This window comes from Stegostoma tigrinum, chromosome 22 (assembly GCF_030684315.1).
Source record: "Stegostoma tigrinum isolate sSteTig4 chromosome 22, sSteTig4.hap1, whole genome shotgun sequence".
Lineage (NCBI taxonomy): Eukaryota > Metazoa > Chordata > Chondrichthyes > Orectolobiformes > Stegostomatidae > Stegostoma > Stegostoma tigrinum.
The window spans coordinates 8,020,020-8,045,934 of NC_081375.1; the positions used below are offsets into that span (position 1 = coordinate 8,020,020).

The 25,915-nt window shown below is 42.8% G+C and overlaps 1 protein-coding gene across 5 annotated transcripts in view; it reads right to left on the minus strand.

Annotated features, from left to right (window-relative positions):
- LOC125463525 (testis-expressed protein 2) overlaps positions 1-25,915 on the minus strand; it is a 238,930-nt gene that overhangs the window by 85,126 nt on the left and 127,889 nt on the right. For all 5 annotated transcript variants that reach the window (XM_059653617.1, XM_059653618.1, XM_059653616.1 and 2 more), the window contains 4 exons: positions 23,423-23,623; positions 21,776-22,121; positions 14,245-14,492; positions 13,675-13,821 (listed from right to left, as the gene is read on the minus strand). In XM_059653617.1, the coding sequence (XP_059509600.1) occupies positions 13,675-13,821; positions 14,245-14,492; positions 21,776-22,121; positions 23,423-23,623 (942 nt within the window). The remainder of the gene's footprint in view (positions 1-13,674; positions 13,822-14,244; positions 14,493-21,775; positions 22,122-23,422; positions 23,624-25,915) is intronic.

Consider the following 25,915-nt stretch of genomic DNA (forward strand, 5'->3'; position numbering starts at 1 on the left):
GCACCTAAACCCAAACACTCTGGGTAATTTAGCATGGCCAATCCACCTAACTTGTACATCTTTGGACTGTGGGAGGAAACCAGAGCACCCAGCAGAAACCCACGCAGACACAAGTAGGATGTGCAAACTCCACAAAGTCAACCGAGGGTGGAATCAAACGTGGATCCCTGGCACTGTGAGGCAGCGGTGCTAACCAGTGAGCCACTGTACCATCCACAGTGCCATAAGTGGCACCAGAAAGTCATACTCATGGAATCATATGTACGTCAATGTCCCAGACACCATTCCTGGATACATCCTGGGAGATAGCAAGAACTGCAGATGCTGGAGTCAGAGTCAATACAGTGTGAAGCTGGAGGAACACAGGAGGTCAGGAAGCATAAGAGGAACAGGAAATCGAAGTTTCAGGTCAAGACCCTTCATCGGATGTGTCCTGAAAGGTCAACTTTCCTATTCCTCTGATGCAGCCTGAACTGCTGTGTTCCTCCAGCTCCACACTGTATTGACTGGCTATGTCCTGTCTGATTGGCAGGCCAGGCCCAGCAGAGGTAGTGCTACAGTGGTATACAGTCAGGATTGAGTTGCACTGGGAGTCCTCAACAGTGACACTGGACTCAATGAAGTCTCATGGCATTAGGTTAAACATGGGCGAGGAAACATCCTGTTGGTTGCAACATACCATCCTCCCTCAGCTAATGAGCCAGTATTCCTCTGCGTTCAGCAATGCTTGGAAGAAGCATGGAGGATGGCAAAAGTGCAAAATGTACACTAAGTGAGGGATTTCAATGTCTACCACCAACAGTGGTCAGCAGCTGTGTCTGATAAGCTGGTCAGAACCTAGAGGACATAACTGCTTGACTTGGGTCTGTGGTAGGTGGTGGGGGAAACCAACAAGAGGGAAAGATATTTGAGCTCATTCTCTTCAATCTGCCAGCTGCAGGCGCATCTATCCATGACAATATCAGTAAAAGGTGACCACCGCACAGTCCCACCTTCACATTGAGAATAACCTCCATTGCGTTGTGTGGCACTATCCCTGTGCTAAATGGGACAGATTTTGAACGGATTTAACAACTCAAGACTGGGTATCCATGACGCGCTACAGGCAATCAGCAGGAGAATTGCTCTCCAGCACAATCTGTAAAATCAGGGCCTGGCATATCCCCCACTCAACTGTATACCTCAAGCCAAGGGAGCAACCTTGATTCAATGGAGAGTGCAGATGCAGAACTAGCCATTTCCAAAAATTAGGTGTGAATCTGGCGAAGTACAAAACAGGGCTACTTGTAAGCCAAACTGCATAAACAGCAAGTGATAGACAGAGCTAAGCGATGCCACAGCTTACCGATCAAATCTAAATTCTGTCGTCTGGCCACACCTAATCTTAAATGCTGGTGAATAATTAAACAACTCACTGAATAAGGAGGCAGCACAAATACATCCCCATCCTCAATAAATGGGAGAGCAGATCACATCAGTGTAAAAGATAGCCAGAATTGCCATGTGGATGATCCATCTCAGCCTCCTCCAGTAGTCCCCAACATTACAGATGCCAGTGTTCAGCCAATTCAATTTACTCCATGTGAAACCAAGAAACAATTAGAGTCACTGGATACAACAAAGGCATGGGCCCTGACAACCTTCCAGCAATAGTACTGAAGATTTGTGCTCAAGAACATGCTGCTCCTCCAGCCAAGTTGTTCCATGCACAGCTAGAATACTGGCATTGACCCAACAATGTAGAAAATTTCCAAGGTATGTCCTGTACACAAAATATAGCAGAAATCCAACCTGGCCCATGACTTCCACATCATTCAACTCCCAAATCATCAGTGAAGTGACAGCAGATGTCATTGACAGAGACATCCAATTTGAGGGCTGCAAGAGCCATTCAGCTCCTGACCTCAGTACAGGCTTAATTCAAACATGGACAAAAAGAGCTGAATTCCAGAGGTCAGATGAGAGTGATGGACCTTGACACCATAACCGGCCAAGTGTAGCATCAAGGCGCCCGAGCAAGATTGGAATCAATGCGGATTGGGAGCAAACTCTTTGCTGTTTGGAGTCATACCTAGCACAGAGGAAGGTGTTTGTTGCTGTTGGGAGGCAGTCAACTCAGCTCTAGGAATTCTTCAGCGCAGTATCCTTGGCCCAAACATCTTCAGCTGCTTCAATGACCTTCTCTCCATTCTAAGATCAAAAGTGGGACTGTTCGCCAATAACGGTCAGTGCCATTCATGGCTCCTCAGATATCGAAACAAGTCTGTGTTCGAATGCAACAAGACCCGGATAATATCCAGACTGAGGCTGACAAGTGACATTCATGACACACAAATCCCAGGCAATGACGATCTCCAATAAGAGACAATTTAACAATTGCCCCTTGATAATGTTTATGTTTAGTCACAGTTTTCAAATGGAGTGTGCTGCCATATTTTCCCTTTATCTCAAAAAGATTTGGGATGTCATGTTCTGGTTGTACAGGACTTTGGTGAGGCCTCTTCCAGAGTACCGAGACACGTTCTGGTCATCCTGCTATAGGTAGGCTCCTATTGAATTGGAGAGGGTTCAGAAAAGATTTACCAGGATATTAACGGGAATGGAAGAGTTACAAAAAGAGGCCAAATAGGCTGGGACTTCTTTTTTCACTGAAGCACAAGAGGTTGAGGGGTAACTGAGCCAGCGCATTTGATTCCAGATGTTTCACCACTCTCCCAGGTAACATCAACAGTGTGTGTCCAGTGAAATATTGGCGTTCTGTCCCGCTTGTTATTTATATGCCCCGGTTTGCTGAGGTGATTGGCATCACTTCTGGTTCTGTTTCTCAGTGGTTTATATAATCCGGTCCAGTTAAATGGGTGTGTTTTTTGTTATTTTTATTTTATTTATTTGTGGGATATGGGCGTTGCTGTCTGGCCAGCATTTCTTGCCCATCCCTAGTTGCCCTTGAGAAGGTGATGGTGAGCTGCCTTTTTGAACCCCTACAGTCCTGCTGCGGGGGATTGACCCAAAATGCTATGAGGGCGGGAATTCCAGAATTTTGACTCAGTGACAGTGAAGGAATGACAATATATTTCCAAGTCAGATAACGAGTGACTTGGTGGGGTACTTGGAGGTGGTGGTGTTTCCATATATCTGCTGTCCTTGTCTTTCTAGATGGAAGTGGTTGTGGGTTTGGAAGGTGCTGTCTGAGGATCTTTGGTGAATTTCTGCAGTGCATCTTGTAAATAGCACACACTGCTGCTACTGAGCATCGGTGGTGGTGATGGAGGGAGCGAACGCTTGTAGATGTAGTGCCAATCAAGTGGGCTGCTTTGTCCTGGATAGTGTCAAGCTTCTTGCGTGTTGTTGGGGCTGCACTCATCCAGGCAAGTGGGCAGTTTTCCACCACACCCCTGACTTGTGCTGTGTAGATGGTGGACAGGCTTTGAGAATTCAGGTGGTGAGTTCCTCACCTCAGTATTCCCAGCTTCTGGCCTGCTCTTGTAGCCACTGTGTTTATTTGGTGAGTCCAGTTGAGTTTCTGATCAATGGTGACCCCCAGGATGTTGTTAGTGGGGGATTCAGTGATGGTAACACCATTGAACATCAAGGGGCAGTGGATAGATTGTCTCGTATTGGTGATGGCCATAGCCTGGCAATCGTGTGGCGCAAATGTCACTTGCCACTTGTCAGACCGAGCCTGGATATTGTCCAGATCTTGTTGCATTTGGACACAGACTGCATCAGTATCTCAGGAGTCACGAATGGTGCTGAACATTGCGCAATCATTGGCGGATATCCCCACTTCTGACCTTATGATGGAGGGAAGGTCATTGATGAATCAGCTGAAGATGGTTGGGCCTAGGAAACTACTCCGAGGAGCTCCAGCAGAGGTGTCCTGGAACTGAGATGACTGACCTCCTACAACCACAACCATCTTCCTATGTGTCAGGTATGACTCCAACCACTGGAGCGTTTGCCCCCGATGCCCATTGATTCCAGCTTTGCCAGGGCTCCTTGATGGCACACTTGGTTGAATGTAGCCTTAATATTAAGAGCTAATACTCTCGCGTCACCTCTGGAATTCAGTTCCTCTGTCTGTGTTTGAACCAAGACTGTAATGAGATCAGGAGCTGAGTGGCCCTGATGGAACCCAAACTGGGCATTGCTGAGCAGGTTATTTGAGCAAGTGCTGCTCGATAGCACTGTTGATGACAACTTCCCTCACTCTACTAATGATCAAGAGGCGGCTGTTGGGGCGGGAATGGGCTGGGTTGGATTTGTCCTGCTTTCTGTGTATAGGACATACTTGGGCAATTTTCCACATTGTCGGGTTGATACCAGTGTTGTATCTGTACCGGAACAGCTTGGCTAGAGGAGCAGCAAGTTCTGGAGCACAAGTCTTCAGTACTATTGCCGGAATGTTGTCAGGGCAGGTAGCCTTTGCAGTATCCAGTGTCCCCACCAGTTTCTTGACATCACGTGGAGTGAATCAATTGGTTGAAGACTGGTATCTGTAATGCTGGGGACCAGTGGAGGAGGCAGAGATGGAGCATCAACTCGGCACTTCTGGCTGAAGATTGCTGTGAATATCTTTCACACTGATGTGCTGGGTTCTTCCATCGAGGATGGGGATATTTGTGGAGTCTCCTCCTCCAGTGAGTTGTTTAATTGCCCACTACCATTCACGACTGGATGTGGCAGGACTGCAAAGCTTAGATCTGATCCGTTGGTTGTGGGATCGCTTAGCTCTGTCTGTCACTTGCTGCTTGATGTGCAAGGCGTCTTTTTTGGTGGCTTCACCAGGTTGATACCTCTACTTCAGGTACGCCTGGTGCTACTCCTGGCATGCCCTCCTGCACTCTTCACTGAACCAGAGTTGATCCCCTGCCTTGATGATAATGGTTGAATGGGGGATCTGCTAGGCCATGAGGTTACAGATTGTGTTGGAGTGCAATTCTGCTGCTGTTGATGGCCCACAGCACCTCATGGATGCCCAGTCTTGAGTTGCTCGATCTGTGAAAAGTCTGTCCCACTTAGCATAGTGATAGTGACACACAACACGATGGAGGTTGATCTCAATGTGAAAGCAGGACTTTGTCTCCACAAGGACTGTGCGATGGTCACTCTTACCAATACTGTCATAGTCAGATGCAACTGCAGCGGGCAGATTAGTAAAGATGAGGTCAAGTACGTTTTTCCCTTTTGTTGGTTCCCTCACCACCTGCCGCAAACTCAGTCCAGCAGCTTTGTCTCTTCGGACCCGGCCAGCTTGATCAGTAGTACTGCTCCCGAGCCACTCGTGCTGGTGGACATTGAAATCCCCCACCCAGAGAACATTTTGTGCCCTTGCCATCCTCAGTGCTTCATCTAAGTGTTATTCAACATCAAAGAGTACGGATTCATCAGCTGAGGGAAGATGGTATGTGGTAATCAGGAGGTTTCCTTGCCCATGTTTAACCGGAAGCCATGAGACATCAGGGTGTCCAGAGTCAATGTTGAGGACTCCTACAGCAACTCCCTCCCAACTGTATACCACAGTGCCGCCCCCTTTGCTGGGTCTCTCCTGCCGGTGAGACAGGTCATAACCAGGGATGCTGATGGTGGTATCTGGGACATTGTAAGGTATGTTTCTGTGAGTATGACTGTCAGGATGTTGCTTGACCAGTCTGTGCGAGTTGTCTAGTTGACTAGTCTGTTGGAGTTCCAGCTGGACACCAGGCCTGCAGGAATTCCCTGGCATGTCTCTGTGTGGCTTCTCAAAAGCTTTGTGGGGTAGCATTATAGAAAAGTCATGGGTGGCATTGATAACGTGAATAGCAAAGGTCTTTTCCCAAGGGTGGGGAATTCTAAACTAGGGGGCATATATTTTTAAGGTGAGAGGAGAAAGAATTAAAAAGGATTTGAGGGGCAACATTTTAATACAGAGCGTGGTTCGTGTGTGGAATGAACTGCCAGATAAAATGGCGGATGCAGGTACAATTACAACGTTTAAAAGACATTTGAATAAGTACACGAAATGGAAATGTTTGAAGGGACATGGGCCAAATGCAAGCAAGTGGGACTTGTTTAGTTTGGGAACATGGTCGATATGGACTAGTCAGACCGAAGGGTCTGTTTCCACACTGTATCAGTCTATGATTCTATAATCAATGATGTTACCACAATCCACAATATTGGTTTAAATTATTTGCTAAGGCTCTGTTCCCCGTTATCAATTCCCCAGTTGCAACCTCCACTATCAACATCCTCTGGGTTATCATTGATCAGAAACTCGTCTCGACTTAACATATAAATACAGTGGCTGCGAGAGCAGGTCAGAGGCTAGGAATGCCGAATAATTCACCTCCCGACTCCCAAAAGCCTGTCTGCTATTCACAAAGTACAGTTCAGGAATATGATGGCATACTGTCTCTTTGCCTAGTTGGCTTCAGCTCTAATAACACTCAAGAGCTTGATGTTATTTAGGATAAAGCAGCCTGCTTGACTGGCACCATATTCACAAGCATCCAATCCCTTCGTCACCAACATGCAATAGCAGCAGTGTGTGCTACAGGAAGCACCATGGAAATTCACCAAAGATCCTTAAATAGCACCTTCCAAACTGACCACCATTTCCATCTAGGAGGGCAAGGGCAGCAGTTACATGGGAACACCACCACCTGCAAGCTCCTTTCCAAGCCACTCCCCATCCTGACTTGAAAATGTATCACATATTCCTTCAGTGTTGCTGGTTCAAAATCCTGGAATTTCTTCCCTAAAAACACTGGTGTGTCTACTTACAGCATATGTGGTTAAGCAGTTCAACTGGCAGCTTACCACAACTTGCCCCAAGGGCAACTAGGAATGGGCCAATAAATACCAATGACCACTAGCCAACACTGCCCATGTCCCATGAGTAAATTTTTAGAAAAGTAAAAAGTTTCAATTTCAGTTTCAGAGAGAACAACTCAGGTTACAAACCAGTGTCCAAAATAGAATTAAAGACAATTTCTGAGGTGTGAAGAAAGAAATATACTAAGGAGAAGGTCAGTGGATAAGGAGTGGCTGACATTAATGCAGATATTTCATAACGCTCAGCAAAATGTATTCCAGTCAAAAAGAAAGAATTGATGGGAAGGGTGATTTACCATGGTTAAAAAATGCACTCGAGAAAAGCAATCAAAAGCTAAGGCACATAAAGCAGCAAACGGATGGCAGGCCACAGAATTGGGAATTTTTTGTTAGGAACTAGCAGATGACCAATAAGCTAAGAAGGAGGGAGAAAATGGATTACAAAAATAAACTGACGAGAATTATAAAAACAAACAGCAACAGCTTCTACAAGTATGAGTAACTAAAGTGTGGGGCCCTTGGAGGTTGCAAATTGGGAACTGGTAATGGAGAACAGGGAAATGACAGATAATTTAAACAATTATTTGGCAGTCTTCATGATGGAGGACACTATAAACCTCCCAAAGATAAAAGATAAACAAGTGTTAATTGGAAGAAAGATCTTGAAATAATCTCTTGAAGAGCGACAAAGTATTTGGAAAAACTAGTGAAACTCAAGGCAGACAAGTCATCAGGATGTGATGGTCCACATCCAAAGAATATAAGGGAAGTGGCTGCAGAGATCGTGAGACTACGGAGGGATCCAAGAGATGGTAAAATTGCTAATCTAACGCTTCTGTTCAAGAAGTGAGGGTTACAGTCTGTCTCCTTATTATCACAAAAGAATAACTTGATTTTCAAGATTGCATTGGAGGGAGTTCAGTAAAGATTCATCCGATTAATTCCAGAGATGAAAGGCCAGCTGTATGAGGAGACTTTGAGCAATTTAGGTCTATACTCACTGGAGTTGAGAAGAATGACAGGAGATCTAATTAAGGTGAACAAGATGCTAAAAGGGACTGTAGATGCAGAAAGTAGACGCAGGCAGATGCTGGGACCGCAGCTATTTACAATATACATTAATGATATAGATGAAGGCATTAAAAGTAATATTAGCAAATTTGCAGATGACACAAAGCTGGGTGGCAGGGTGAAATGTGAGGAAGATGTTATGAGAATAGAGGGTGACTTGGACAGGCTAGGTGAGTAGATGGATGCATGGCAGATGCAGTTTAATGTGGATAAATGTGAGAACAGGAAGGCAGATTACTATCTAAATGGAGTCAAGTTAGGTAAAGGGGAAGTACAACGAGATCTGGGTGTTCTTGTACATCAGTCAATGAAAGCAAGCATGCAGGTACAGTAGGCAGTGAAGAAGGCTAATGGCATGCTGGCCTTCATAAGAAGAGGAATTGAGTATAGGAGCAAAGAGGTCCTTCTGCAGCTGTACAGGGCCCTGGTGAGACCGCACCTGGAGTATTGTGTGCGGTTCTGGTCTCCAAATTTGAGGAAGGACATTCTTGCTATTGAGGGAGTGCAGCATAGGTTCATGAGGTCAACTCCCGGTATGGCGGGACTATCATACGTTGAAAGATTGGAGCGACTGGGCTTGTATACACTCAAATTTAGAAGGATGAGAGGGGATCTGATCGAGATGTAGAAGATTATTAAGGGATTGGACACTCTAAAGACAGGAAGCATGTTTCAGTTGATGGGGGAGTCCAGAACAAGAGGACACAGTTTAAAAATAAGAGGTAGACCATTTAGAACAGAGTTGAGGAGAAACTTCTTCACCCAGAGAATGGTGGATATATGGAATGCTCTGCCCCAGAAGGCAGTGGAGGCCAACTCTCTGGATACTTTCAAGAAAGAGGTAGAGCTCTTAAAGATAGTGGAATCAAGGGTTTATGGGGATAAGGCAGGAACAGGATACTGATTGTGGATGATCAGCCATGATCATAATGAATGGTGGTGCTGTCTTGAAGGGCCGAATGGCCTACTCCTGCACCTATTGTCGATGTTCCTCCCTGTGCAGCAATCCAGAACAAGGGGTCATAGGTTTTCGGCAAAGGGTAAGCATATTCAATACAGAGATGGGGAGGAATTACTTCTTTCAATGGGTTGAGCATTTGTGGGATTCACGACCCAGGTGCTGGGGCTGCCAGGATACTGAATAAATTTAGGAAAGAGATATATTTTTAATTAGTAAGGGGTTAAAGAGTTGTAAAGAGTTGTAGAGAGTGAGCAGGAATGTCGAGTTGAGGCGAAGATGAGATCAGCCAGTATTAAATGGTGTTCTTATGACTGTTAATAAGAATACAGAAAACTTCACAGGCACTGGATTCAAAATTTTATCTAGAATAAAGAATACTTTTATACGGTGGTTCAGTGGTTAGCACTGCTCCCTCACAGCGTCAGGGGCCCGGGTTTGATTCCAACCTCGGGCAACTATCTATGTGGAGTTTACACAATCTCTGCATGTCTGCGTGGGTTTCCTCCGGGTGCTCCGGTTTCCTCCCACAGTCCAAAGATGTGCAGACTAGGTGAATTGGCCATGCTAAATTGTCCACAGTGCTCAGGAACATGTAGATTAGGTGGGTTATAGGGGGATGATTCTGGATGGGGTACTCTGAGGGTCGGAGTGGATGTGTTGGACCAAAGGGCCTGTTTCCACACTGTAAGAATACAAAGAAAACAATTAGATTGTTCAAAACTGTGCAAAAACAGTTCCCAATATTTAGGTTACAAACATTCAGAGCAGAACAGCATCTAAATAATTCTGAACAGAATTATTATTAGAACTTGGAAAAATAATGCATGCGTCAGTTAGCAAACCAAAAGGGGCAATCAAGTCAAGCCGTTTGAGAATGTATACTATGAATTACAGATGCAAGTGAAATTCTCAATCTGAGAAAGGAGCTTAAAAATGTCTGTTTACATTAAATTTTTTTACCATAATATCATGCCATAAAAGCACAAAGGTTGCTCCAAAGAACTAAAGGTTTGCTTCCTGGTTGACACAAGGAATATGATTTTGAACTAATCCACTTATATATTCGGTGCATATCACCATCAACTTCTACCTGTTTGACAGGCTTATACATTCCTACTTAATTAAAAATGATAAATTTAACTTTTCTTACAGAGGGAACATTTGGTTACTTATGTTAATGCATTTGTAAAGTAATTTATCATCTGAATGGATTTAAAAGGTTTTGACATGGAAGTATAAAAACCTGAAGGAAAATAAAAAGTAACCCCATGGCCAGCCAGGGTAATCTGGGAGTTGAAAATGACAACCGGATTTACAGTCCATAGACTGCAGTTGAAGCATTTACATCAGTGTTATGAAGCCATCCTTAAATACATGATATTCAGGAAGAAAATTTCCTCAAGCTCCACACTGTCATCTGACTCCAGCATCTGTAGTTCTTGCTATCTCTTCTAGTGGGTGGAGCTGCTGTAATTTAAATAGTTAACTGGGTTGGCAGTTAATCTGGTTTAAACCAGCTCATGAAACAGCTCAGGCAGAACGTTAAGAGACACCTCTGTGCAACTAGCTCAGAATGCAATTTACAGAAAGTGGAGAGTAGCAGTTTGGTAAGTAATGAGGGAGGTGTTTTTTTTCTGCTGTCTCGCTTTCCTAACTACTTTCACAGATCTGTGGGAGCAGGAGCAGACCAAAGTCCAAGTGTTTGGAAATTAAGGATTTAGCTAAGAAGCACCAAATAACTAAAAATCAGAGAATATGAGAGGGAGCCTAAAATTAAAATACATTGAGTATCTTTAAGATTAAATAATTGTAGGGAATCTAATCTAAATCTAACTGAACCTAATTAGAAAACTTAATTAAGACTAAGTATGTTCAAGTTTAACTCAGGGTGGGTCGGGTCAAACATGTGGATTAAGGCGGCATACGGCTTTTATTAATAGAGAGATCGAGTTCCGGAACCAAGAGGTTATGCTGCAGCTGTACAAAACTGTGGTGCAGCCGCACTTGGAGTATTGCGGACAGTTCTGGTCACCGCATTATTAGAAGGATGTGGAAGCTTTGGAAAGGGTGCAGAGGAGATTTACTAGGATGTTGCCTGGTATGGAGGGAAGGTCTTATGAGGAAAGGCTGAGGGTCTTGAGGCTGTTTTCATTAGAGAGAAGAAGGTTGAGAGGTGACTTAATTGAAACATATAAAATCATCAGAGGGTTGGATAGGAAGAGCCTTCTTCCTACGATGGTGACGGTGAGCACGAGGGGGCATAGCTTTAAATTGAGGGGTGAAAGATATAGGACAGATGTCAGAGGTGGTTTCTTTACTCAGAGTAGTAAGGGAATGGAACGCTTTGCCTGCAATGGTAGTAGATTCGCCAACTTTAGGCACATTTAAGTCGTCATTGGATAAGCATATGGACGTACATGGAATAGTGTAGGTTAGATGGACTTCAGATCGGTATGACAGGTTGGCACAACAACATCGAGGGCCGAAGGGCCTGTACTGTGCTGTAATGTTCTATGTTCTATTATGTGACCTTTCAGAATATTACTTCTTTGGAGAAAGACTGCAGCAAGGAGCAAATCAGAGGGATTTTGTGCTCTCATGCATAAATCACAAAGAATACTGCTGCAGCTAGTAACAGGAAAGGAAATGGAATATTGTCTTTCTTTCAAAGGGAATGGATAATGAAGAAAAAGTTTTGCTAAAATAATACAAGGTAAAGTCAGACCATTATACTGAAAACAATTTTGGTCCTTTTATCTAAGGAAGATAAAGTGGCATTGCAGGCAGTCCACAGAAGGTTCATTGATCAATCTCAAAAGTGTCTTACAAGGACAGGATAAGTAGTTTGGGCCCATAGTCAATATTGTTTAGCAGAATAAAAGGAAACCTAAGTGAAACATAAAAAATGCCAAGGTGGCTTAACAGGGTGGATGTGAAGAGTTTGATTCCCTTTATGGGACAGCCTCATTGCAGAGGGTAAGTTCTAAGAATAAAGGGTAGTCCATTTAAGACAGATGAGGAATTTCTTTTTTACTGCAGAGAGCTATCGAAGCTGGGTCGTTAATTTCAAGGTTGAAATAGATTTTTAATCAGGATGGGAGACAAGGGATCAAAGGGTATGGGAAGAAAGTGCAAACAGAATACTGAGTTAGGCAATCAGCAATGACAATACAGAATAGTGGAGCAAGCTCAATGGGATGAATGGCCCACTTGTATTTTCTACGTTCCTTTCAAGATTTGGCCGGATAGTTGGCTTGCAATGCAAAGTAATGCGAAAAGCGTGGAGTTCAATTCCCACACCAACTGTGGTCACCATGAAGGACTCTCCTCCTCAACCTGTGCCCTTGCCTGAGGCATGGTGACCCTTGGGTTGAACCACCACCTGTTATGTCTCTCTAAGAGAGCAGTCCTATGGTTTTTTTTTATTCAATTGTGGGATAAGGGTGTCGCTGGCGAGGCCAGCATTTATTTTGCATCCCTAATTACCCAAAGGCCAGTTAAGAATCAACTACATTGCTGTGGGGCTAGAGTCAAAATTAGGCCAGGCCGGGTATGGACGGCAGTTTCCTTCCCCTAAGCGACATTAGTGAACCAGATGGGTTTTCTAATATAACAAGGTATACAGCTGGATGAACACAGCAGGCCAAGCAGCATCAGAGGAGTAGGAAGGCTGATGTTTCGGGCCAAGACCCTTCTTCAGAAATTTTGGAGGAGGGTCGAGGCCGAAAACGTCAGCCTTCCTGCTCCTCTGATGCTGCTTGGCCTGCTGTGTTCATCCAGCTCTACACCTTGTTAAGTCAGATTCTCCAGCATCTGCAGTTCCTGCTGTCTCTGGGTTTTCTAATAATTGACAATGGATTCATGGATATCATTTGACTCTTAATTCCAGATTCTTCTTTATTTAATACAAATTCCACCATCTGCCATGGCAGGATTCAAACCCAGGTGGTCAGGACATCCCCTGGTCTCTGAATAAACAATCCAGCAATAGTACTACTAGGCCAATAGGTAGGAAGAACTGTTTCTCTTCATGCAAGGATCAAGAGCAAGAGGGCGCAGCATAAAATAATTAGTAAAAGACACCAAATGCAATACAAAAAAAACATTTTTATGCAGCGAGTAGTTAGGGTTTGGAATGCAATGCATTGTGGTGGAAGCATGTTCAACTGAGGCATTCCCAAAGGGAACTAGACTTTAGGAAAAATATTTTGAAAGGGAATAACAGGAAACATTTCAGGTAGAAGGCAGCAAAATGGAATTAACTGAAACGTTCATTCGGACAACTGAGCAAAGACTTTGGGTCAAATTGCTGGTCCCTGCTCTGCAATAACTCAGATTCTGCTTTAGACAGTAAAGTTTGGTAACTCTGAGGCCCCATTATATATTTTGTGATAACTGTGCCTCCTACTTCTCACTTACTCTCTCAAATAAATCTACCCCTTGCTGATACTTACATCACTAGTGTAACATTCCATAAAGTTCAAACAACTAAGATGAGGGAATGGAATGGGAGCACATGAACAATGATTTACTGGGCCTTCACCACCAAATAGCTCAAGATGCAGTGTCCAAACTTGTTTGGATAATACCTTCTTGGGAGCAACCACTGATCAAAAATATAATTAACAATAGTTTTTTTCACCCAAACATCTGACAGCAGAATATATCTATGAACAAAGACTTGGTATATGCAAAATTTTTCAATTTCTATGATTCTGCATAAACCAGATGGAACTAAGTATATGTGCCAAGGAAAACTAAATTAACTACAAACAAATTTATACCGATAAGCATTGATTTATGGGCTGAACACGTTGATCACATACCCTAATCTTGCTGAGTTTCATCTGGATTTTTCGAGACACTAAGTTTGACCAATATTTTTCACCCAAGAAGTCCCAGAAGACTCTTCCAACCAATGCATTGACCCAAGCCACTTGCTGTTCCGAGTTCTCAATGTGGCTGCTTGGCAACTAATGTAAAGAAAATGAACAGGACTATTAAATGACACACAAAATATTAATACATGATCATTACTTGAACTCCACAGGGTGCTGACCTCACAAAAAGGAAGACCTCCCCAGAAGCCTTACATGAGCCCACCAGTGGAAACAGGAAGTGACTCTTAATTGGCCACTTAAGCAGCTCATTTGGCTCTTGGCAGGCAGTCACTACATCATCTTGCCCACAGCTGACAAAATAGTATGACTACAGGAAAACAACAAAAAGATATCAGGTGACCGTCCCCAGAAGCAACACTGAGTTTTTAATGGAGGTTATCTTCAAGCTCAACAGTTTTGCTTCAAGGTTTAAAACAAAAATTGAAACAGCCTTAACTCTAAGGTGTGTAATTGAAGAAAGATATCAAAAAGCATAACTGACTTGTTTTTTCTTACCTTATTGTTCGCAGTAGGACTACTTTCTGCACTGTGGTCAGGACTTACATTGGGACTAGCGGGCTCTTCAGGAATGTACTTTGCCATATACAAAGTATAGTCCAGAAGCATTTTCTGGCGCACACTTGACATGAGATCTTTCTGTCTTGACTGTGACACGATTTCTTCAATACTTCCTTTACTACTATTGCGACTATGAGTCAACATTCCTGAATGGCTATTGTTCCTACTGTGTGATGGCACAAAACCTAAAATAAAGCACAATTGATTAGTAATGTGAACACTGAAGTATCTTAAAAATTCTTCACAACAGTTTTACATTCAGATTCAAGCATCAAATCTAAAATATCAAAGTTTCTAATGTCCTGAAGGAGAAAAATACTAGCTGACTGAGCAAGAATTCAAAACCTGTGCAACTTATTAAATCTAATATCAAAAAGCTCAACATATTGAATATATGATTACTTGCTGTAAATATTACTTCTCATATTAAATTGAACAGTTTGTTCCATTATTGGATTATTTCAACTGGCGATAACCAGAATTGCAGCACAGCAGAGATTCAAGACAAAATATTAATACATTAAATCCATTCACAGTAAGGGAATGACAAACTGAACAATAACATTGATATATAAATTCAGGAGTATTAATTTTCAAAGGATGTAACTTATAAACTATGAACAAAATTTTACCATTGCAATAATGCCAGCCATTGTAATTGCTGGACAGATCAGATCCTAGACTGAAATCAGATTTTGTTTCAAAATAATGAGGTGGCTGTTCACTAAAAGCAGGCTAATGCTTCTCAAATGTTTATTCTGTGCATTCATAAAACTCTCCCAATGCAAGCAAGTTCCCATTAATACTCCAGCAGCACACATTCATGTCAGTGCATAAAAAAACTGAAAATATAACGTCAGCAAACCTCTCAGTTTTATCCCTCTCCATCCACCTTCATGAATTTCGGGCACAACGTGATATTGAACTCTTCTTCCGTTGCCTTCGTACTCAGTGCTTTGGACAAACACTGAGGATGGCAAGGGCACAGAATGTACTCTGGGTGGGGGATTTCAATGTCCACCACCAAGAGTGGCTTGGTAGCAGTACTACAGATCAAACTGGTTGTGTTCTAAACTTGGTCTGCAGCAGGCAGTGAGGGAACCAACAAGAGGGAAAAACCTCATCCTTACCGAACTGCAGATGCATTTTTCCTTGACAGGATCAGTAAGAGTGACCATCACACAGTCCTTGTGGAGACAGAGTCCTGCCTTCACATTGAGAATAACCTCCAAAATATTGTGTGGCCCTATCACCGTGCTAATTGGGACAGACTTTGAATAGATCTGGCAACTTGAGACTGGGCATCCATGTGACACTGTGGGCCATCAACAGCAGAACTGGACTCCAGCACAATCTGTAACCTCTTGTCCTGGCCTACCCCCCACTCAACCATTACCATCAAACCAGGGGATTAACCCTGGTTCAATGCAGAGTGCAGAGAGCATGCCAGGAGCAACGCTAGGCTTATGTGAAGATGAGGTGTTAATCTGGCAAAGTCACTAAGCAAGCCAACTTGCATGCCAAACAGCATAAGCAGGAAATGACAGACAGAGCTACGTAATCCCACAACCAATGGATCAGCATTAAGCTCTGCAGTCCAGCCATGAATGGTGGTGGATAATTAAACAACTCACTCGAGGATTCAGCTCCACAAATAACCCCATCCTCAATGACATAAGAGCCCAGCACATCAGTGCAACAGATAAGGCTGAAGTTTTCGCAGCAATCAGAAGTGTCAAGTGGATGAGCCATCTCGGCCTCCTCCAGTGGACCCCACATTACAGATTCCGGTCTTCAATTCAATTCACTCCACATGACATTGAGAAACTGTTAGAGATACTGGATGCTGCAAAGGCAATGGACCCTGACAATGTTCCTGCAACAGTACTGAAGACTTATGCTCCAGAACTTCCCACTCCCCCCGCTAAGCTGTTCCAGTACAGTTACAACACTGCTTTCTACCCGACAATATGGAAAATTACTCAGATATAAAAAGCAGGACAAATCCAACCCAGCCAATTACAGCCCCGTCAGTCTACTCTTGATCATCAGTAAAGTGATGGAGGGTGTCATCAACAATGCTATCAAGCAGCACCTGCTCAGCAACACCCAGTTTGGGTTCCACCAGGGTCACTCAGCTCCTGATTTCATTACAGCCTTGGTTCAAAGCTGGACAAAAGAGCTGAATTCCAGAGGTGGCATGAGAGTGACAAGTCTTGACATCAAGGCTGCATTTGACAGAGTGTGGCATCAAGGAGCCTAGCAAAATTGGAATCAATGGATATCGGGGCAAGCTCTCTATACCTAACACAAAGGAAGACTGTTGTGGTTGGTGGAGATCAGTAATCTCAGACTCAGGGCATCTCTGCAGAAATTCCTCAAGGTGGTGTTGTAGGCCCAACAGTCTTCAGCTGCTTCATCAATGACCTTCCCTCCATCATAAGATGAAAAATGGGTACGTTCACTGATGACTGCACAATGCTCAGCACCATTCACAACTCCCCTGACACTGAAGCAGTCCATGTTCAAATGCAACAAGATCTGACAATGTCCGTGCTTGGGCTGACAAGTAGCAAGTAACATTTGCGCCACACAAATGCCAGGCTATGACCATCACCAATAAGGGTCAATCTAATCACCACCCCTTAGCATTTAACAATATTGTCATCAATGAATCTCCCAATATCAACATCCTGGGGGTTATCATTGACCAGAAAGTCAACTGGACTTACCACATAAACAGAGTGGCTACAACAGCAGGTCAAAATCTAGGAAAACTGCAGTAAGTAGCTCACCTCCTGACTCCTCAAAGTCTGTCCACCATTTACAAGGCACGAGTCAGAAGTGTGATACACTTGCCTGGATGAGTGTAGTCCCAACAATACTCAAGAAGCTTGAAACCATCCAGGACAAAGCAGCCTGCTGATTGGCACTACATCCACAAGCATGCATTTCTTCTACCACTGTGCTCAGTAGCAGCAGTGCATACTATCTGTAAGATGCACTGCAAAAATTCACCAAATATCCTCAGTTAGCATCTTCCAAACCCACAACCACTTACTTCTAGAAGGACAAGGGCAGCAGATATATGGGAACACCATCACCTTCAATTTCTCCTCCAAATCACACACCATCCTGAATTGGAAACATCACTGTTCCTTCACTGTCACTGGGTCAAAATCCTGGAATTCCCTCCCTAATGGCACTGTGGGTCAATACACAGAGGTGGACTGCAGTGGATCAAGAAAGCAGCTCACCATCACCTTCTTGAAGGAAATTAGGAGCAGGCATTAAATGCTGGCTAGCCAGTGATGCCCACATTCCACACAAATAGACAAAGAAAAAATTCTTTCCTCCTCCCACAGACCCCTTCACTTACCCCTAACACTTTCCTTCCACCTGTACCCCTCCCTTTGGCTGTTTACCTGCTTTTGATGTGTTCAAAAATGTCGATGTGACATTGGTCACCTCAACTTCTCTACCCCCCCCACTCACACATTCCAACCCATCTCACTGTGAACTGACTGCACTCTGTGCCCTCAGATCCAACCCTGATTCTGTAATTAAACCTGCTGACAAGGTGCTGTTGCTGTCTGGCATACTGATCTCTACACTGTGCCAGCTCTCTTATCAGATATCTCCACCTATCTCCCTCTGGACCATGACCATACCTTGAAACATCAGGCAACTGAAACCACAACGGTGAGTGACCACACTCCAATGTCTTCATGCTCACAGTCACCCAATGCCACACAGCTCAATTCTACCTCCTTCCTAAAATCCACAGCACTGCCCAGGTCAATGCATTGTTTCTGCCTGCTCCTGCCCACAGAACTCCTCTCTTCCTACCTCAACTTGGATTCTTTACCCCTTCTCTAGCCCCTTCCCATTCACATTCGTGATTCCTCTGACGCTTCACATCAGTTTCACAATGTCTAATTTATGGGGTCCAGCCGCCTTCTATTTACCAAAGATGTGCAATCCCTTTACATGTCCATCTCTCATCAGAATGGTCCCAGGGCTCTCTGCATCTGTTCTGATGATGTCAACTTAGACAAGGAGGCCTCCAAAATGTTCACCTTTTTCACCCAAACATTCTCCAACATCATAGCTGACAGGGTCCTCATTCAGGTCCAACACATCTCTCACACTGCAGCCTCACTCGCCCTCTTACCTCCCGCAACTTCACTCCCAACACCACACTTCTCTGCAACTGCAGAAGGTGTTACACCCATCCATTTATTTCCTCCCTCCTTAGTATCCAAGAGCCAAAACACATCTTCCAGGTGAAGCAGTTTCACACGCACCTCACTCAATCTCATCTACTACATTCACTGCCTCCTCTATACTGGGGAAACAAAGCAAAGACTGGATGACCACTTCGCAGAACACCTATGTTCCATTCGCAAACAAGGCCTTGAGCTTCCAGTTGCCTGGCACTTGAACACATAACTTGGTCCCATGGCCAAATCTCTGCCTCAGGCTCAAGTGCAAGCTGGAAGAACAGCACCTCATTTCCACTTGGGAGCTCTACAGCCTTCTGGACTCAATATCGACTTCAACAATGTTAGGGCTTGAGGCACCTTCGACCATGTCCTTACCCCACCCCCACACCCCTTGTTATCACATGTTCTGCTATTACACACTATCCATTGTTATCCACCAATATTCCTTATTAGCAGCCATTCATTCTCCTAGGTTGACCATTATCCACTCCCTTTGACTGTCCAACTATGCTTGCTCTTTTGGTTCACTCTCCACCTATCATTTACTCCTTAGCCCCATCTCCCAATCTTATCTTCTACATAAGAAACACTTTCCTAACTATAATCAGTTCTGAAGGGGGGTCACTGGACCCGAAATATTAACTCTAATTTCTCTCCATAGATGCTGCCAGACATGCTGTGATTTTCCAGCAATTTCTGTTTTTGGTTAAAACAAAAGTTCGAGACATAATGATAAGTTAATCTTTAAACCCCCTTAGACATAAAATGAAAGTTATTATCAATGTTCCTTAAGAAAATGAAGTAGCTCAGCACCTTTGCTTCTTTCTAATCCTAACCCTGACCATGGTCACCCAAAGCATCAGGTGACAGGTAGGGGTGTGGGTGGGGTGGGGTGAGGTGTTGTTGTTGGTGGAATTAAGAAATTCGTCGAATCTGTCTTGGCTGAATGTCCTGTTTCAGAGCATTCGGTTACAGTTTACCTAATACCCATGCTAATGGATGTTACAGTGAGTTGTACATATATTGTACTTTGTATTATTGTTCTGACTTTTTATAGTAAAGTTTATTTCTGTTTGCTCAGAACTGTAAAATCCTGTGAGTTCATTCTCTAAGTACCTGGAATCTCAAACTTTGTCAATTTAAGTTCCAGTCAGTCCAGTGACTAGTAAATTATTTTTATTTGTAAGTAGACAATCTCATCAGGGATCATAACAGCCATCTACGTCCTTAGTTCTAAAATTCCCTCCCAAAATCTCTCCACTTCTTTTTCTTTCTATAATACCCTTCTTTAAGCAGATTACATTACAGTGAAGTCCTCAGAGCTGTAGTGTTTAATTAGTTGTAATTTCTTATAAATGGTCCAAGTGTGACATTAGCCCCTATGCTAACTTTCAGAACTTCTGGGTCCTAGAACTTGTGATTTTTTTCAGCAACGTGATGTGCCCTTGCAAGGCAGACAGAGAATCCAAGAAACTGAAGACACTCCAGTACAGCAACATTGAGCATAAAGGCGTGGATTTCAATTCAATTAAGATAATGAAAGTTTGGAAAGGTTCCAAAAATTAAATGTGATGAGCATGAATAAGCAGCAAAATTTTCCCTAAGTCTGTGTCTGCTGAGACCCTGGAGCATGCGCAGCAACTGCAGAATCTCTGAATAAAATTTGAATCAAGATTGTTGAAAAATGAATAAACACACAAAAATGTAGAAAAGTTTAATGAGTTTGTAAAAATTGGCTTTATAGTGTGCAAGTGCAGTCTGTAGAAAAAAAGAGGTTGTTGCGGATAGTTGGGATTTATCATTGTAGTGCTGGTGTCAGGAGACACATCGAACAGTTTCACATTGCATTTCAAATGGTTCAATTAAGATGTACAGATTCATTTCTAAGCCCCATAGAAATATTTTTTCAAGTATACGTCCACATAACAGTTTATCTTGCTGGAGGAAATGTGCATTATAGATGGAGATTTACATTACTTATCGGGTCACGCAGCGTAGAAATAGACCCTTTGGTCCAACCAGTCCATGCCAACCATGTTCCCAAATGAAACTAGTCCCACTTGCCTAGTTTGGCCCATATCCCTTCACACCTTTCCTATTCATGTTCTTATCCAAATGTTTTGTCAAAGTTGTAACTGTACCGACATCCTCTTGCAGTTCATTCCACACAAACTACTGTGTGTAAAAAAGGTGCCCCTCGCATCCTTTTTAAAATTATTTCCTCTCACCTTATTGTAGGTACCATAGTTTTGAACTCCCCTACCTTAGGAAAAATACCCTTGCCATTCACCTTATCTCTGCCACTTAGGATTTCGTAAGCCTCAAACCAATGTGCTCCAATGGGAAAAAAAATCCTAACTTAAGCCCTCCATTTCTGGCAATATCCTGGTATATCTTTTCTGAACCCTCTTTATATGCAGATACATTCCATTTCGTTCAAAAGTCACATAATTTATAGACAATGTGGCATGTTATAAATTCCTACTTTAGAAATAAAACCAGTCTGACTCCAAACCAAAACACAGATTCTAAACAGCGCCTCACACCTAACATGCATTGTCTGACTTAAAATGTCACCTCTTCTTTACAATGATAAAACCTTTAGTTCTCTCAGGGCAGTGACTTGAAAGAAATTCATGGATTTACACATACATATTAATCAATTAAAACTTTCTAACTGATTAAAGATTTAACAGCATCTAAGGCCTGTGTCATAGATCCTCAACAGCTGTGTAACCCTTTGATCTTCTACATGTAAATTCTGAGTCTGATGCCTCCTGTGTCACAAATACCTGAAGAAAGAGCGAAACTCTGAGAAGCTCGAGTTTCCAAATAAACCTGTTGGACTATGACCTGGCGTCATGGGATTTTGGACCTTGTCCTCCCCAGTCCAATACCGGCAACTCCACATCAGAAGCACAAGCAGGGGCATCAGAACCATGTTTGTGCAAAACATCATTAGAATATGGAACACACCATTGCATATGGTTGTCGAAGCTACCTTAATTCTAAGAATATAAGAAAGTCCAAAGGCATAAGAAAAATAGCAAGTAGTAGTTCACTAACAGTAGCTCAGCCTACTGGATCAAATGGCCCGTAACAGTGATGAAATTCTTATGATTCTACATGTGCATTTTTTCCTAACAACTCATCTCCAATAAAATATGTTACATCGTGTATAAAGACCTTGTTAAAACTATCCTCCCGCTGTGATTTCAGTAGCATAGAAAACATTGGTTCACCTGGTATGCCACCTCCTAGACTGGCTGGTCGCTTAGCATCAACTTTCAATTTTGAAGCTGAAATAAACCTCCTGAACCATTCTTCTTTTTCTCTACCAGTTCTTCCAAAAAGATATAAAACTTGGTCCTTTTGGCAAATTGGCTTTGCAGAATCTTGTGACACAGAAGATTTCATTGGTTCCTCAATTGCTGTTTCAATTTTATCAGCAAGCAGCTTTTCCTCCATATTTTCCTTCTCTGCCTGCGTCTTTGACATAAAGTCATCTTGTCTGGCAAGTTCAATGCAAATAGGGTACTTCTTATTCCACACTCTTTTCCTAGCCAGATCCTTTGGAACTAAATGTACCTGTCAAACATAAAGGTTACTCCGTTGTATCTTTTTACTTTAGTGTTACTTAAAAGTGATTTTACATTATAAGTTATATTCAGATAAACCACTTTGAAGTTAGAGAAATTCTCAGACAGGAAATAAAATTCAGATAGCATAACCTCCTGTAACAGTGCAGATTTTGGTTTCAACCAAAGCATGCACATTGTCCAGGTTGCAGTAGGTTAATATGTTCCACAACTTGCTTTTTGAAAAATATTAGTGGTTTGGATAACAGCACAATGAAGCACTGGACACCATAAACACTGCATACATTCAGCAAAACCATATCACCTCAGGATGAGCAATTAGAAGAATTCTCACTTGTGCCTGCCGGTTTTGATTTAACTACTTTTGCTTGCACCCAGTTAATTAAGTGCTACAATGTTATTAGTGACAAAATTTAGAAAACTTGTCTTATGTCATAATTGACTCTATTAATTTTCCTACTTTATAACTATCGAATCCTGCATCCTACAGCAGAGTTCCTCCTTTCTCCAGGCATGTTTCATGTTTTAATATTAGGTCTACAATTCTAATTCTTTCTTAAAGTTTCTTTCAAAGTGGATTTGAACAAGAGATATACAAAATATACAGGACAATGGGAAGGGAAGTGAAGAGAAGAGAACTAGCTGGCACTGTTGTGGTTAAGAGTTAGCTGGCCAAATGGCCTTTTTATTGTGCTGTACCTATTCTATGGCTGCCTCCTGTGCTTAGTCCCTTATTGATTTAATCACTTCCTAACTTGACCTTTTTAAAGAGGCCAGAGGAAAGATGTTATTCAACATGCCAAAGTTGGGTATTGCTACAACTCGCTAAGGTAGTGTGCTGGAAATCAAGCACCATTATTCCCAGAGTCGCCACAAATATAAAATTTGATCAAACCACTGAATTGTCTAATTTTATCTATTTTAGCTTAAAATAATAAATACACCAGCTTTTCCCCCCATTTTTCCAACAAGAAACTAGTTATTTATTGCAAACCAACTGCTTTTAGCCAATGGCAAGAGAAAAAAAATGAATGCCGAATGATTTTATGGCTTAAACTCTACCCCTTTTAAAAATTTCTATACACATAAACCGACATGCAAAGAGACATGAGTTTCTGAGACAAGAAGTATGGGTTGTGGATGTAATGTTATCAGATGGAGAAAAAGGCAGAGGGGGAAAAAAATCCCATAACTTTACCTTTCCTCATAGTCCTCAATAGTTGCAACTATTCATTATTAGCATATTTAATAATCCTCAAACCTGCATATTTCCAGGTCTTCTTCACTCACCCTACTGTCTGCCAAGTCATAAATCTTCTGACTAATGTACGTGGCTATTGTCTTGGCCTCATTGAAAGCAGCCCTTCGGGAAATATTTTTATTCGGTTTTGAAAGCCTTAGTACAGTCCCCTCAAGGCGAATAAAGACAGAATGGGTCAGTGTAGCATGGTAGGTTTCAGGATCATAATTGGAAATTTCATTCATCCAACCCTGTAGAGAAAAATGTACAATTAGGGGATAATGAAAGCAACTCTTTTAAACATACTTACATACCAGTGACTGGATTCTTCCCCAATATTAAAGAAACAAATCACCAAAAATCAAAAGCTGAACACTTTCGAACTGGATAAGACACACTTATGTAAATTTCACAGTAGTGATTTTTGCATTCACCTCTATGCCTAACAATAAAAGCTAGAAGTTTAGGAAAAAAATCACTCAGGAAAGGGTTCTGCAATATCATCACAGTAAGGCTTGTTCAGATTCAGATTGAGAAGAATATTCACATTCCTGACACGTACCTTGTAGATAAAAGGCATGCATTAGACAGACAGGTGGTGAGTTACTCACTGCAGTATTCTTAGCTTTTGACCAGCTCTTGGAGCCACAGCTGGTTCAATTCAATTTGTGGCCAATGGTAATCCCATTGTCCGAAAATTGAATTGAATTGTACTGATAACATTAACAATGCCGTTAAATTTCAAGAGGCAATGGTTAGATTCTCTCATTTTGGAGATGATCATTGCCTGGCATTTGGGAGGCAAGTAACATTGGTGTCTAACAGAGCTCATGTCTGGATGTTGTCCAGGTCTTGCTGCGTTTGGACATGGTGACTGCTTCAGTAGCTGAAGAATCACTGAGATCAGCAGCAAGCATCCTCACTTCTGATCTTAGGCTCAAAAAGGGTCAGTAAATGAAACAGCTGAAGACAGTTGGGTCAAGAACACTAACTACAGTACATGGACTGCAGCAGTTCAAGGGGGCAGATCACCACCACCTTCTCAAGGACAACTAGGGACAGACAATAAACGGTGACTAGTCAGCAATGCCCACATACCACAAGTGAATAAAACAAAAGAAAACACTATCTTGAGGTACTCATGTACTGATGTCCTAAGGCTGGGACGATTGACCTCCAAGAACCACAATCATCTCTCTCTTTAGACAAGCTTTCCCCGCACCCTCTGAATACCCACTGACTCTAGGTTTGGTAGGGTTTCTTAATGCCATGCTTGGTCAGATACTGTCTTGATGACAAAGACAGTCACATTCAGCTCACCTCTAGTGTACAGCTCTTCTATCCATGTTTGGAATGTGGCTGTAATGAGGTCAGGAGTCAAGTTGACTTGGTGGAACCTAAACCAAATGTCAGTGAGGTTATTCCTCTACAAGCACTGTTTGATAACACTGTTGATGACCCTTTTGCTCACTTTGCTAATGATCAAGAATCATCTGATAGGGGAGAGTATATTTTTTTAAATCATTTGTAAGTTGTGGGCATCACTGGCTGGCCAGCATTTGTTGCCCTTGGTAAGCTGCCTTCTTGGACTAATGCAGTCCCCCTGCTGTGGGCTGACCCATAATACCTTTGGGGAGGAATTCCAAGAGATTAACCCAGCAAGTGAAGGAACAGCGATACATTTCCAAGTCAGGATGGTGAGTGGCTTGGAGGAGAATTTGAAGGTGGTGGTTGTTCCTATTTATCTGCTGCCGTTCTTCTAGAAGAACGTGGTCCTGGGTTTGGATGGTGCTGTTTGACGATCTTTCATGAATTTCTGTAGAACATCTTGTAGACAGTACACGCTGCCTGCTACCGAGTGTCAGAAGTAGGATGCTTGTTATCATAGTGCCATTCAAGCAGGCTGCTTTGTTCTGGATGGGGTCAAAGCTTGTTGAGTATTGTTGGAGTTGCACTCATCCAGGCAAGTGCAGAGTATACCATCACAATCCTGACTTATACTTTGTAGATGGTAGACAGGGTCTGGGGAGTAAGGTTAGTTACTCGACAGTATTCCTAGCCTCTGACCTGCTGTTGGAGCCAGTGTTTATGTGGTGAGTCCAGTTGAGTTTCTGGTCAATCACAATGCCCAGGATGTTGATCGTGGCGGATTCAATGTGCAGTGAATGGGCTGTCCAGATCTTGTGGCATTTGAACATGGACTGCTTCAGCATCTGAGGAGACACAAATGGTGCTGAACATTGCGGAATCATTGGCAAACATCCTCACTTTTGGCCTTAGGATGGATGGAAGGCAAAGATGAACAGCTGAAGACTGCTAGGCCACAACACTACCCCGAGGAACTCCTGCAGATGTCCTGGAGGTGAGATGAATGTCCTCCAATGGCCACGGCCATCTTCTTACGTGCCAAGTACGACTCCAACCACTGGACAGCTTGCCTCTGATACTCATTGATTCCAGTTTTGCTAGGGTTCCCTGATGCCACACACAGTTAAATGCAGCCTTCACATCAAGCTCTGTCAATTCCACCTCACCTCTAGAAT